Raw genomic sequence first — 15,814 nt, 5'->3', positions numbered from 1 at the left:
TTTGAGACAGAGTCTCACTCTGTCACCCAGGCTGGAGTGCAGGGGCACGATCTCGGCTCACTGCAACCTCTGCCTCCCGGGTTCATGCCATTCTCCTCCCTCAGCCTCCCGAGTAGCTGGGACTATAGGCGCCTGCCACCACACCTGGCTAATTTTTGTATTTTCAGTAGAGACGGGGTTTCACTGTGTTAGCCAGGATGGTCTCGACCTCCTGACCTTGAGATCCGCCCGTCTCGGCCTCCCAAAGTGCTGGGATTACAGGCATGAGCCACCATGCCCAGCGATTGGCTGATTTTTTTAATTTTAATTTTTATAAAATACTACAACATAAAGACATGGTATCACTATGTTGCCCAGGCTGGCCTCCAACTCCTGGCCTACAGGTAATCCTCCCACCTCCGCCTCCCAAAATGCTGGGATTACAGGTATGAATCACCATGCCTGGCCAAGACTTGCATTTTTAATAAGCTCCTCAGGTGATACCTGTGCATGATCAAATTAGAACCATTGTTTAGAGAACACAGAGTGAGAAATCAAACTTTAGCCTGGGAACTGGCAGGGAGGAGCTGTAGGCGGTTTGGGAAAATCAGCTAAGCCGATGCAGCGATTGTGAACCTGGGGCAGTGGAGGCCCAGCCCTCTGAGGGTGCACCTGCTCTGTACCCTGGAGGAAAGGAGCTGCTTGGGTTTCTTGAGAGGCGGAGCTCACCCACCCATCCCACCAGGGCAGATCTGCCCAAGAATCCAGACTCACCTGGATGAAGTTCCAAAGGCTGAACTCAAGATTTGCAAAGAAGAGCAGGAAGATAAGAACTGAAAACTGCAAAAGATATTCCCAGTGTTGAGATTCTACCTCTCCCGTCAAATGAACTCCGAACTAGGAGCACTGGCCTCAATTCATGCCTCCCTCCCCTCTCCACTTTACCTGCCCACTTCTCATCCTGCTCTTCCCCAAGGCTGGTGTTTGCTGTGTGTCCCAATCAGTGGGTGGGGCAGTAGTTTTCAAATGTCTGGGTGCCCAGAAACCACTCAGGAACATGTGGAGAAAAGAGTACATCCTAATGGCTAAGAGCAGAGGCTCCCGCCCAACTGCCGGAGTCAGGATCCCAGCTCTGCCATTTACCATGCATGACCTTGGGAAAGCTATTTAACCCCAGGGCCTCAGTGACCTTATCTGAAAAATAGAAGAGGCTTACTTAGAAAGTAGAAGTATAAGCTGGGCGCAGTGGCTCATGCTTGTAATCCCAGTTTGGGAGCCTGAGGCGGGAGGATAACTTTGAGGCCAGGAGTTCGAGACCAGCCTGGCCAACATGGTGAAAACCCCTCTCTCTACTAATAATACAAATTTAGCCAGGTGTGGCGGTGTGTGCCTGTAATCCCAGCTACTTGGGAGTCTGAGGCATGAGAATTGCTTGAACCTGGGAGGTGGAGATTGTAGTGAGCCGAGATCGCACCACAGCACTCCAGCCTGAGAGACACAGCAAGACTCCATCTCAAAACAAACAACAAAAAAAGTATGTGTGCGGTATGTCAGAGTAGGAGGCAGGGGCCAAGCCATGTGAGGTCTGCTGGGCCAATAAGAAATTTGAATTTTATTCTAACAGCATTGGGAAGTCCTTGGGAAATTTTAAGCAGGGAAATGGCATGACCTGGTTCACATTTTAAAAAATATTATGGCCGGGCGCGGTGGCTCACGCCTGTCATCCCACCACTTTAGGAGGCTGAGGTGGGTGGATCACCTGAGGTTGGCAGTTCAAGACCAGCCTGGCCAACATGGTGAAACCCCATCTCCACTAAAAATACAAAAAATTAACGGGTTTGGTTGCGCATGCCTGTAATCAAAGCTACTCAGGAGGCTGAGGCAGGAGAATTGCTTGAACCCAGGAGGAGTAGGCTGCAGGAAGCCGAGATTGTACCATTGCACTCCATCCTGGGCAAAGAGAGGTAAACTCCATCTCAAAAAATATATATACATATATATATATATATAACTTTGGCTTCTGCATCTGGAAAAAGGGAGGGAGTAGAAATACTTTTTCTTTCCAACCAGTAAAAATAAAAACCCTGTACAGTATATATACAGCAAACATAAGCAGACTATGAAAGCTGGACAGAAGACAGACCCTCTAGGAATCACAAAATGCAAGAAACAACATGGAGGTGAGTTCTCTGGGTTTTCTTGTTACTTCCTACAGGTTGAGCATCCCTGAATGGAAATGCTCCAAAATCCCAAACTCTGAGCACCAATATGACACCACAAGTGGAAAATTTCTCTGACTTCATGTGACAGGTCGTAATCAAAACTCAGGCACACAACACACACTTCATTCAGAGTCCTCAAGGGAAAAATAAAATGACCTTCATGCTATGTGCATAAGGTATACATGAACCTACATGAGGCTGGGCGTGGTGGGTCACGCCTGTAATCCCAGCACTTTGGGAAGCCGAGGCGGGCAGATTACTTGAGGTCAGGAATTCGAGACAAGCCTGGCCAACATGGTGAAACACTGTCTTTACTAAAAATATAAAAAAATTAGCGGGGCATGGTGGTGGGTGCCTGTAGTCCCAGCTACACAGGAGGCTGAGGCAGGAGAATCGCTTGAACCCAGGAGGCAAAGGTTGCAGTGAACCGAAATCGCGCCACTGCACTCCAGCCTGGGCGACAGAGTGAGACTCTGTTTCAAAAACAAAAAAAAAGATCATACATGACTTTTGTGTTTAGACTTGGGTCCCATCCCCAAGACATCTCATTTTATATATATATATATATATATATATATATATATATATGCAAATATTCCAAAGTCTGAAAAAATCTGAAATCTAAAACACTTCTGTTCTGAGCATTTCAGATAAGGGACAGATAATCAATCTATATATTCCAGACTCAGTGCGGCAGAAACCAGGACATGTGCAGCAGCGAAGTTTCAAAGAAAGCCTGCTTGCTCTAGCAAAAGGACCAGGAAAGGGGTAGTCTGCCAAGAAAGAAAACTTTCAGACAATAATCACTTGAATCCAGTTAAATGCCACAGAACAAAACTATGGCCCTGCCCCCTACCCCATTGCCAGCAAAGCCCAAGTGGGGAGCCGAGACTTCCAGGCAAAGTGGGAGGCTAAACTTCAGCCCCACTCTGTGGTAATAAGGCTCCCTTGTTCGCCCCTGTTGGGGGTGTCAGAAGAAACCTAATCAGAACTTTTACCCCCATCCATTGGTAATAAGCTCCCCTCCCCTCATCACTGGTGGTGAAGATCACAGGCGGAGCAGTAAGCAGGCATCTCTGCCCCTCCAGCCAGGGTGGTATCAGCAGAGATCTGGTGAACAGAAGAATGAAGTGGGAGAAACACTCTACCCAACTTCAAGACTTACTGTACAGCACCAGTAATCAAGACCATGATATTGGGCCAGGCGCGATGGCTCATGCCTGTAATCCCATCATGTTGGGAGGCCAAGACAGGCGGATTGCTTGAGCCCCGGAGTTTCAGACCAGCCTAGGCAACACAGTGAGACCATCATCTTTACAAATAATCATAATAAAAATATTAGCCAGGTTTGTGGTGTGTGCCTGTGATCCCAGCTACTTGGAAAGCCAACTTGGGATTACCTGAGCCTGGGGAGGTCGAGGCTGCAATGAGCCATGATTGTGCCACTGCACTCCAGCCTGGGTGACAAAGTGACACCTGTCTTTAAAAAAAAAAAGACTGTGGTATTGGTGGAAGGATAGACACGTAGATGGAATATCTTCTTTACTCAGTCTGCCTGTTCAAATGCAAATCTATTTGAGAAATACCCGCACAGGCACACCCAGAAACAATGTTTCACCAGCTATGTGGGCATCACTTAGCTCACTCAAGTTGACCACAAAATTAACCTTCCCAAGTCCAGCCCTTGTCAACTTGGCACTTATACGCAACTCTTAAACCACCTTAATCTCCAAATAAAGACAATGGCAGGGTCATAATTCTACCCAACATGATACGACTAAAAACGCGCTAATCTCTTCCCCAGAAGAGGAAGTAAACTGCTTGAGTGGTGTTTACTCTTCTCCTGATATCCCATAACTTCATTACTATGATGTAAAATTAACAACAGCTAAATACTGATATAAAATCAATACATCTTACATCTCACGATAAGAGGAAAAGAGAGAACACAGATATTTGCTTAATATGTGTGTATATATATGCACAAGTGTGTTCATAAAAAGTAAGGGAAAAGATGGTGATCCACAATGATACTCCTTGTTTCTGGAACTGGTGAAGTGCTTGCATCTGGTATTTATAACTACTTATACTACAGAATATCTGTTCTATATTCCCTTTACCTTCAGCAAGCACCTCAGCTGGTCGTGGTTCTTTACCTGATGGAGTGACCCAAATTTTCATTCCTGAAGAGTGTGGGCCATCTGTAGTTCTGCCTGGGTCGTGTTGTTGCAGTTTCCCATTGACCTTAATTATAGAGCGGGGTCATACTAAGAGATGCAGTCAAGCAGCAATCCCCAACGTTTTTAGCACCAGGGACCTGTTTTGTGGAAGACAGTTTTTCCACGGATGGGGGTTGGGGGATGGTTTGGGGATGAAACTGTTCCATCGCAGATCACCAGTCATCAGATTTGTAAGGAACACACAACCTTGATTCTTCTCACGCATAATTCACAATAGGGTTCACCCTCCTCTGAGGATCTAATGGTGCTGCTGACATGACAGGAGGTGGAGGCTCACGTGGAAATACCCACTCACTTCCAGCTATGTGGCCCAGTTCCTAACAGGCCATGGACTGGTACCGGTCTATGGACCCCCCAGTACCATAGCTGGCTGATCACCCCAGGGAATGGTGCTCTTCAACTGTGAAGAGAAAGGAGGGAGTAGGGCAGCAGCTGAAGAGGAAATGAAGCATCAGGAGAGGGTTTTATTTATTTTTTCAAGAGAAGAGACAGTTGATAACTTCCCTTCCCCAAATTATGTGAGTTCTAGTTGGGAAATACATCTAGAAAATGGGTATGGTGGCTCACACCTATAACCCCAGCCCTATGGGAGACCAAGGTGGGAGTATTGCTTGAGGCCAGGAAATCAAGACCAGTCTGGGCAACATAGCAAGACCCTGTCTCTATTAAAAAATTTTTTTTTAATTTAAAATTTTAAAAATGGGGCCACGCACATGGCTCATGTCTGTGATTTCATCACTTTAGGAGGCTGAAGCAGGAGGATCACTTGAGCCCAGGAGTTTGAGACCAGCATGGGCAGAATAGTGAGAATTCATCTATACAAAACATTTAAAAATTAGCCGGGCATAGAGGTGCACACCTGTAGTCCCAGCTACTCAGGAGACTGAGGCGGGAGAATCACTTGAGCTCAGGAGTGCAAGGCCGCAATGAGCCATGATTGTGCCACTGTACTCCAGCCAAGGTGATAGAGTAAGACCCTGTCTCATAAAAATAACTTTTAAAATGGGAACTCCTACTTTTTCTTACCCATGAGGTACATTTGAGACAATCTCTTTGAACCATGACATCTTTGACATTTCTCTAGAAGTTTCCCATCTGAGCTCCATTTTTTTACGTGCAACATTTCATAGCATTGCTGATTCTTGGAAAGTTGAAACAGGCCAAGCGTTAGCAAACACAGTCCAATTTGTCCAAAACCAGAGTAAATTTTCTAAGTTCCCTACTGTGAAGCTCAAGAGTAAAGGAAGAAGGAAAGGAGGAGAGAAGAACCAAACATAGCTCTGACCCCCAAAACGGTGTCTATTGGCAGGTAAGTTATAGATGATTTAGTCCAATCCACTCTTGCAGAAAAGTAAGACACAGTAAGGCTAAGTGACTTGCCCAAAGCCAGATAATACAGCCTTATTTCTCTAATTATTTGTGTCATTGAATTTTTTAAAAAGAAAGTAATCCTCCTACGAATCATTAAACATTATATATAACATTATATATATATATATATAAATTTTTTTTTTGAGACTGAGTCTCGCTCTGTCATACAGGCTGGGGTGCGGTGGTGCAATCTCGGCTCACTGCAAGCTCCACCTCTCAGGTTCACGCCATTCTCCTGCCTCAGCCTCCTGAGTAGCTGGGACTACAGACACCCACGAGCTAACATGCCCAGCTAACTTTTTGTATTTTTAGTAGAGATGGGGTTTCACTGTGTTAGCCAGGGTGGTCTCAACCTCCTGACCTCGTGATCCGCCCGCCTCAGCCTCCCAAAGTGCTGGGATTACAGGCGTGAGCCACCGCGCCCAGCCTAAACATAATATTTTTATTTACTCTCAGAGTCAACTCAATACTTCGAAGGAAAATAATATTTAAATTCAGCATTAGATCTTGAGAGAAACAACTTTCTTAGGGCAGAATCGATCCTCTATATTATCCAGATTAACATTGCTTTTGGTGTTTCAGGCCACTGTTGCATTCCTTAGATAAGTCTGGAGCACACTGCCAGTTCCAAATGCTTTACACTTGGCCTCAAAGGTCCCTGGCAAGGCACTTTCATGCCCTGAGGACTTTCTACAGAATGGCTCTTGAGGGTGAAGAGATGAGCATTCCACTTACGTGCCTTAAAGGAGGCATTCCTTTAGACACAGGGTTTCCTGTGTTCTCACAGCCTTGTACCCAGGATTAGGAAACTATTGCGCACGATCACATGTTCAGCTGTACAAGATCAATTTACAGGAGGAGATCATTGTAATTTAGAAAATGACAAAGGATAAATAGAGAGCCAGCTAAAATGTTTGCAAGGGATTTAATCCAAAAATAATAATCTAGCTGGAAAAGTAACAATCTGACTTTTCTAAAAACAGCATCTGATTTTTCTGAACTGAATTCCCTCCAGACAGCCTTCATTCAAATAATTGATTTTATCATCCACTCAAGCTGAAAACTTCTTTCTTTCTTTTTTTTTTTTGGAGTGGGGTGTGGAGTCTTGCTCTGTCATCCAGGCTGGAGTTCAGTGGCGTGATCTCAGCTCACTGCAACCTCCACCTCCTGGATTCAAGTGATTCTCCTTCTTCAGCCTCTTGAGTAGCTAGGACTACAGGTGCGCACCACTACGCCTGGCTAATTTTTTGTATTTTTAGTAGAGACAGGGTTTCACCATGTTAGCCAGGCTGGTCTCAAACTCCTGACCTCAAGCAATCCACCTGCCTCGGCCTCCCAAAGTGCTGGGATTACAGGTGTGAGCCACTGCACCCGGCCAAGCTGAATACTTCTTCACTGCTGGCCAGGCACTGACTCTGCCACCCACCATCCTTTACAATATGCACTCATAAACAAAGTGCTTGAGACAGAAAAGAATGATTTGAGGTTGCTAAAAAAAAAAAAGAGGGAATGGCATTCAACTTCCTCCATTGTATGCACACACACACACACACACACACACGAACACACACACACCAACACATGCATGCAATTCATTGATAGTAAGGTCACTGAATGCAATTCATTGATAGTAAGGTCCAAGAGTTCATGAATCAGCACACTGAGATCAAATCTACGGATGCTGGAACCAGGATCGTCTCTGCCATGCACATTTCCACTTTCTCCTGGCCATGACTTTTTCCAGGAATGTGTCTCAGTGCTCACTGCTGCCATCCAACATCAGTGGGGCATTTCCTGCTGTTCTAACACTTTCTGTCTTCTAGATCACCTCCTAGGACACAGAGCCCTCCCAGTGGCTCTCAGACAGCTCCACTCTCCTCTACTCTCTGCTCCTCCCCACACCCCTCAGCACACGACCACCTCATTCCTTAGGAGAAGATCCTCCTCCACCACGGAGCCCTCCAGCTTCCCTGTTCTCCACCTCAGCGTACCTTGGCTGTGTCTCTCTCTTCTTCTCTTCAGAGCAAAGCTGCTTTACATTCCTTTCATACCTGTCTTCACTTGCCACATCACGGAGGAACTGGAAATGAGATTTAGGAAAATGAAGTTTTATCATAAAGAGAACAGAATGGGCTGGGCATGAAGGCTCATACCTGTAATCCCAACACTTTGGGAGGCCGAGGTGGGAGGACTGCTTGAGCCCAGGAGTCTGAAACCACCCTGGGCAACATAGCGAGACTCTGTCTCTACAAAAAATAAACTTAGCTGGGCTTTGTGGCATGCACCTATAGTCTCAGCTACTGAGGAGGTTGAGGTGGGAGGATCGCTTGAGCCAGGGAGGTGGAGGCTGCAGTGAATGAAGATTGCACCACTGCACTCCAGCCTGGGCAACAGAGTGAGACCTTGTCTCAGGAAAAAAAAAAAAAAAAAGAGAGATAACAGAATGCCCTGAAGTTTATCATGGATGGATTTTTTACCTACAGCCTAAGATTGAGAGAGAGGGATTCTGCCTATGTCGCCCAGGCTGGTCTCAAACCCCTGGGCTCAAACAACCCTCCCACCCTGGCCTCCCAAAGTGCTGGGATTACAGGCATGAGCCACCATACCCGGCTCTAGCCTAAGTTTTTCACTTGGGAGCACCTCCTCAATTATTTGCCTTTTCCATAATAATATTTACTCTCAATTACACGAGTCAGTTTCTTACCAAGATTTCCACCTCCACTTTCTAAAAAAGAAAAAACTAATAATTTAAAGGTACTGGCTTGTTTCTCTTCTTTCTCCATTTAATATCTTGCATTGACTACAGAGTCATAGAAATCTACCACTAGAAGAAACTTCGAGATGATCTGATTCAGTCTCCTTACTTTAGAGATGAGAAAATAGAACTCCAGGGAGCGGATGCGATTTGCATAAGGTCCCACAGGTAATTGGTGGCAGAGCTGGAAGCAGACCTCAAGGCTCTGCCTTTCAGGGTCTTTTCACGCCATCACGGTAGCTTTCCAGTTCTTTCTCACAGGACTTAACATCCCTTTGTGTTAGGAACTATACATAGCAAAACCCCTTCTGGGCATCATGTATCCCCTCTGCGGAGTCCTGCGGACCCCAGAGAAAAGTCTCCCCACAAATGATGGAAGGATTTTTCCCCTTGTGTTCCCCTCCTAGAAAGTCGCATTGACACCAAGATTACATGACTTCTCCAAGGTCACACTCCAAGTAACAACATGAAAACTGGAATCCAGGACTCTTGACTCAGGACTCTTATGTTCCCAACCAACCAACCAACAAACCTAGAGGCAGCTTGGACAAGAGAAGGTGAGGAGCTAGGCATGGTAGTGCATACCTGTAGCCCGAGCTACTAAGGAGGCTGAGGTGGGAGGATCACTTGAGCCGAGGAGTTCATGGCCATAATACACTGTGATTGTTCGAGGCCATAATACACTGTGAGCCCAGGAGTTTGAGGCCATAATACCTGCTAATAGCCACTGTACTCCAACCTAGGCAACATAGCAAGACCCTGTCTCTAAATAAATACATAAATAAAATGAAACATATGGACAAAGCATTTTCAAAAAAGAAAAAAGAGGCCAGGCGCATTGACTCACACCTGTAATCCTAGCATTTCCAGAGGCTGAGGCGGGAGGATGGCTTACGCCCAGGAGTTCGAGACTAGCCTGGGTAACAGAGCAAGACCTCATCTCTACCAAAATAAAAAATATTATCTGGGTGTGGTGGTACATGCTTGTAGTCCCAGCTACTTAAGAGGCTGAGGCAGGAGGATGGCTTGAGCCCCAGGAGGCTGAGGCAGGAGGATGGCTTGAGCCCCAGGAGGTGGAGGCTACAGTGAGTTGTGATCACACCACTGCACTCCAGCCTGGGCAATAGAGTGAGATTCTGTCTTAAAAACGGAAAAAGAAAAAAGAGAAAGAGAATGAAGGAAAGTTGTAGAAGAGGCCAGAAAACACAGTGAGAGAGAGGTCTTTGGATGTTTGAAAGACAGATCCAAACAATCATTGACTTGACTGGCCGGGAGCAGTGGCTCAAGCCTGTAATCCCAGCACTTTGGGAGGCCGAGACGGGTGGATCATGAGGTCAGGAGATCGAGACCATCCTGGCTAACACGGTGAAACCCCGTCTCTACTAAAAAATACAAAAAACTAGCCAGGCGAGGTGGTGGGCGCCTGTAGTCCCAGCTACTCGGGAGGCTGAGGCAGGAGAATGGCATAAACCCGGGAGGCAGAGCTTGCAGTGAGCTGAGATCTGGCCACTGCACTCCAGCCCGGGCGACAGAGTGAGACTCCGTCTCAAAAAAAAAAAAAAAAAAAAAAACATAATTGACTTGACTATCTGGTTCCTTTCAGTTGTACGTGAACAAAACTGGAGAAGAAAAATTGGCGGAATATTTATCACAAACCTGCAGCTTATTTCCAAAAACTTTAGCTTAAAGTTACTCTTTGAGAACAAACATATCTGTTTATTAAACAAAAGATGAATCTGACCACAGGCTCAGATTGTTGTGCCAACAGAAATATTCTGCACAAATGATAAGACTATTTGTAGAGAACCAGAAATTGCCAATCATAGAGTTGAGAGCTGAAAAGCCCTCCCTTCCAACTGTTTATTAACTTCACCTTAAAATGCCCTTACCTGTTTGATGCCAATAACTCACAAACTTTTCTATCCGGGCTAGCTCTGTTGCTCTCCCATAGAAGAGCTGGCTGTCTTAAAAATTAGTAAGAAACCAGTCCCTTGAGGCAGAAGTCCAACTAACGACCTTAAGAAGCAGGACAGGTCAAACGCAGCTATACCAAACTCTATAATGTGCTACTTTCTTTATAGGAAAGTGATATGGTTTGGCTGGGTCCCCACCCAAATGTCATCTTGAATTGTAGCTCCCATAATCCCCACTTGTCGTGGGAGGGACCCGGTGGGAGGTAATTGAATCATGGGGGCGGGTTTTTCCCGTGCTATTCTCATAATAGGAAATGAGTCTCACAAGATCTGATGGTTTTATAAAGGGGAGTTCCCCTGCACATGATCTCTTGTCTGCCACCACGTAAGATGTGCCTTTGCTTCTCCTTTGCCTTCTGCCATGATTGTGAGGCCTCCCCAGCCATGTGGAACTGTGAGTTCATTAAACCTCTTTTCTTTACAAATTACCCAGTCTCGGGTATGTCTTTATTAGCAGTGTGAAAACAGATTATTACAGAGGGCGTTCTTCGAGGTTAAAGATTGGCCCAGATGGTCTCTGAGGTCCTTTTCCAACACTGAGATTCTAATTGCAATCCGATGTTACATCCTGTGTCTTCTTTCTAGTCTTCTTTGTGTCCTGACCATTCATGGATATGTCTGTACATTCCGTTGTGACCATGAGCACTCCAAGAGCAGAGGCTACGACAGGTGATAGGCAGTAATCTGCACCATGGGAAACTTAAAGCTTAAGTTTTTTTGTTTTGTTGTGTTTTGTTTTTTGTTTTTGAGACAGAGTCTTGCTCTGTTGCTCAGGCTGGAGTGCAGTGGTACGATCTCGGCTCACTGCAAACTCCTGGGTTCAAGCGATTCTTCTGCCTCATCCTCCTGAGTAGCTGGGATTACAGGTGCCCACCATCATGCCTGGCTAGTTTTTGTATTTTTAGTAGAGATGGGGTTTTATCATATTGGCCAGGCTGGTCTTGAACTCCTGATCTCAAGTGATCCACCCACCTCGGCCTTCCAAAGTGCTAGGATTACAGGCATGAGCCACCGTGCCTGGCCAGCTTGTTTTTTGTTTGTTTGTTTGTTTTTTTATGGAAAAGAAGATTCCCTGATATTGAACATTTTTCCCAGGTAATGGTACAGATACTTAAAATCTATCTGCTTCATTGTGACTATATTGCTTTCCTGTGAGATAATATTTAAGAATGTATTAACTTAGGCTGGGTATAGTGGCTCATGCCTGTAATCCCAGCACTTTAAGAGGCCGAGGCGGGTGGATCACCTGAGGTTGGGAGTTTGAGACCAGCCTGACCAACATGGAGAAATCCATCTCTATTAAAAATACAAAATTAGCTGGGCATGGTGGCACATGCCTATGATCCCAGCTACTTGGGAGGCTGAGGCAGGAGAATTGCGTGAACCTGGGAAGCAGGGGTTGCGGTGAGCTGGGATCATGCCATTGCACTCCCGCTTGGGCAACAAGAGCAAAACTCTGTTTCAAACAACAACAACAACAACAACAAAAATTAGCCAGGCATAATGGCGGGTGCCTGTAATCCCAGCTACTCGGGAGGCTGAGGCACCAGAATCAGTAGAACCGGGGAGGCAGAGGTTGCAGTGAGCCTAGATTGTGCCACTGCACTCCAGCCTGGGTGACACAGCAAGACTCTGTCTCAAAAAACAAAGTATTAACTTGATTTTATTTCTTGATCATAAAAATAATATACACATTGATTATTTTAAAATGGAAACACAAAAAAGTATTAAAAACAAAATTAAAATCACCCAAAATTGTACATCCTAGATATGACCATTACTAACATTTTGAGAGGATTCATTCCAAACATTTTTCATTGTATACAGGTATGTATTACAAAACTGGAGTTATATTGACATGAAGATCTATATCCTGCTTTTTCTGTCTTGTACACTATGGTAAATGTTTTCCCAAGTAATTAAATGTTACCCAAGAATGTTTCTTGTTGTTGCTGTTGCTGTTGCTGTTGTTTTTTGAGATGGAGTCTTGCTCTGTAACCCAGGCTGGAGTGCAGTTGCGTGATCTCGGCTCACTGCAACCTCTACCTCTTGGGTTCAAGCAATTCTCCTGCCTCAGCCTCCTGAGTAGCTGGGATTACGGGCACATACCGCCAGGTCTGGCTAATTTTTGTATTTTTAGTAGAGATGGGGTTTTGCCATGTTGGCCAGGCTGGTCTCAAACTCCTAACCCCAGGTGATCAGCCCACCTTGGCCTTCCAAAATGCTGGGATTATAGGTGTGAGCCACCATACCCGGTCCCAAAAACAGTTTTAATAGCTACCCTTTATTTCATTATAAGCTACTTCCAAGCTTTCACTTTTACAAACACTGTAATATTGACATGGAGAACTTTGGATACGCATTTTTGCGCTCATCTTTGGTATTTCATTGGGGATAAAACTTCTAAAGGGCTACACCACAGAAGGAAAAGTTTCCAAAATAAACTGATACACATCATCTCAATTCCTGAGACTGGAATGACATGACAGCAGATTTTTGTTGCCCCGAAGCACTCAATTAAAGCAACAACAACAAAAATCATGTCTACAGGAAGAAAGCATTATCCTAGGTCTCAGGTTATTTCCATAAACAACAGTGTGTAACTGCAATTTTGCCCACAATAAAAAATAACCAGGTATGCAAAGAAACATGACCACATGAATGAAAACAGCAGAAATAATAGAGAATGGAAATAAATGAATGGGAGAAGAATGGCAAAGACTGAGGTTATCACACACAGATTTTAAAGGAATTATATCCCCTCCGTTTATGAAGATGAAAAACAGGACTGAATAGTTTGGCAGAGAAAAAATATAAAAAAGAACAGGATGGAAATTCTGGAACTAAAACTAAGATAATCGAAATTAAGAATCCAATTCATAGTTATAAAACAGGATTAGATACAGATGACAAGAGATTTAATAAAAGATTGGGCAGAAGGCAATATCCAGAGTAAAACACAGAAAAACAAATATCAGCCGGGTGCGGTGGCTCAAGCCTGTAATCCCAGCACTTTGGGAGGCTGAGACGGGCGGATCACGAGGTCAGGAGATCAAGACCATCCTGGCTAACACGGTGAAACCCCGTCTCTACTAAAAATACAAAAAAAAAAAAAACTAGCCGGGCGAGGTGGCGGGCGCCTGTAGTCCCAGCTACTGGGGAGGCTGAGTCAGGAGAATGGTGTAAACCCGGGAGGCGGAGCTTGCAGTGAGCTGAGAGCCGGCCACTGCACTCCAGCCCGGGCGACAGAGCAAGACTCCGTCTCAAAAAAAAAAAAAACAAATATCAGACAAAGTAAAGTTTATGGCAAAAAGCATTACTAGAGATCAAGAAGGCCGGGCGCAGTGGCTCACACCTATAATCCCAGCACTTTGGGAGGCTGAAACAGGTAAATCACCTGAGGTCAGGAGTTCAAGACCAGCCTGGCCAACATGGTGAAACCCCTGTCTCTACCAAAAATACAAAAATTACCCAGGTGTGGTGGCACACGCTTATAATCCCAGCTACTCGGGAGACTGAAGAAGGAGAATTGCTTAGACCGGAGAGGTGGAGGTTGCAGTGAGCTGAGATCGCGCCACTGCACTCCAGCCTGGGCGACAGAGAGAGACTCCATCTCAAAAAAAAAAAAAAAAAAAGAGAGAGAGAGGAGGGATATTACAAAATGATTTTTTAAAAGAAGGTTCAATTTGCCAGGAAGGTGTCAAAATTCTGTATTGGTTTGTACCTCAGTTACTGCCTCAAATATTTAATGCAAAAGTTGACAAAACTACAGGGAAGAAAGAAACCCACAATCATCTCGGTATTCAATAGAATAATTAGACCGAATGTTTAAAAGACAGGAAAAACACAGACGTTCTGCACCACACAATAGCACTCTTGATCTAAGGATTACCCAGAACACTGACCCCACGACTGCATGACACATTCTTTTCAAGACAAAAATGGTCATATGGTGTCTTTTTTATTTTTTTTTTTTTTTAAGTGTTTCTTTTTTTTTTTTTTTTTTTTATTATACTTTAAGTTCTAGGGTACATGTGCATAACGTTTATATCATGTATAACTCCCCAATGCAATCCCTCCCTCCTCCCCCCTCCCCATGATAGGCCCCAGTGTGTGATGTTCCCCTTCCCGAGTCCAAGTGATCTCATTGTTCAGTTCCCACCTATGAGTGAGAACATGCGGTGTTTGGTTTTCTCTTCTTGTGATAGTTTGCTAAGAATGATGGTTTCCAGCTGCATCCATGTCCCTACAAAGGACGCAAACTCATCCTTTTTGATGGCTGCATAGTATTCCATGGTGTATATGTGCCACATTTTCTTAATCCAGTCTGTCACAGATGGACATTTGGGTTGATTCCAAGTCTTTGCTATTGTGAATAGTGCCGCAATAAACATACGTGTGCATGTGTCTTTGTAGTAGAGTAATTTATAATCCTTTGGGTATATACCCAGTAGTGGGATGGCTGGGTCATATGGTACATCTAGTTCTAGATCCTTGAGGAATCGCCATACTGTTTTCCATAATGGTTGAACTAGTTTACAATCCCACCAACAGTGTAAAAGTGTTCCTATTTCTCCACATCCTCTCCAACATCTATTGTTTCCTGACTTCTTAATGATTGCCATTCTAACTGGTGTGAGATGGTATCTCATTGTGGTTTTGATTTGCATTTCTCTGATGGCGAGTGATGATGAGCATTTTTTCATGTGTCTGTTGGCTGTATGGATGTCTTCTTTTGAGAAATGTCTGTTCATATCCTTTCCCCACTTTTTGATGGGGTTGTTTGTTTTTTTCTTGTATATTTGTTTGAGTTCTTTGTAGATTCTGGATATTAGCCCTTCGTCAGATGAGTAGGTTGCAAAATTTTTTCCCATTCTGTAGGTTGCCTGTTCACTCTGATGGTAGTTTCTTTTGCTGTGCAAAAGCTCTTTAGTTTAATGAGATCCCATTTGTCAATTTTGGCTTTTGCTGCCGTTGCTTTTGGTGTTTTAGACATGAAGTCCTTGCCCATGCCTATGTCCTGAATGGTACTACCTAGATTTTCTTCTAGGGTTTTTATGGTATTAGGTCTAACATTTAAGTCTCTAATCCATCTTGAATTAATTTTCGTATAAGGGGTAAGGAAAGGATCCAGTTTCAGCTTTCTACTTGTGGCTAGCCAATTTTCCCAGCACCATTTATTAAATAGGGAATCCTTTCCCCATTTCTTGTTTTTGTCAGGTTTGTCAAAGATCAGATGGCTGTAGATGTGTGGTATTATTTCTGAGGACTCTG

The 15,814-nt window shown here is 44.5% G+C and overlaps 1 protein-coding gene across 4 annotated transcripts in view; it reads right to left on the bottom strand.

Annotated features, from left to right (window-relative positions):
* ATP6V0A4 (ATPase H+ transporting V0 subunit a4) overlaps positions 1-15,814 on the bottom strand; it is a 95,878-nt gene that overhangs the window by 70,351 nt on the left and 9,713 nt on the right. The window contains exons 2-3 of one of the 4 annotated variants that reach the window (XM_033193180.1): positions 7,804-7,892; positions 4,358-4,445 (exon numbers count right to left, since the gene is read on the bottom strand). The exons of 1 other annotated variant lie outside the window; for it this stretch is intronic. In XM_033193180.1, coding sequence (XP_033049071.1) covers positions 4,358-4,382 — 25 coding nt within the window. In that variant the 5' untranslated portion in view covers positions 4,383-4,445; positions 7,804-7,892. Of the gene's footprint in view, positions 1-753; positions 877-4,357; positions 4,446-7,803; positions 7,893-15,814 lie in introns of those variants that run through there. 2 more of the 4 variants (XM_033193182.1, XM_033193184.1) reach the window with 2 other exon arrangements.

The sequence above is a fragment of the Trachypithecus francoisi genome, unplaced genomic scaffold (assembly GCF_009764315.1).
Source record: "Trachypithecus francoisi isolate TF-2019V2 unplaced genomic scaffold, Tfra_2.0 Lachesis_group4, whole genome shotgun sequence".
In the NCBI taxonomy this organism is placed as follows: domain Eukaryota; kingdom Metazoa; phylum Chordata; class Mammalia; order Primates; family Cercopithecidae; genus Trachypithecus; species Trachypithecus francoisi.
Note: the sequence above shows the minus strand (reverse complement) of the source record. Positions and strands in the feature narration are given on the sequence as shown.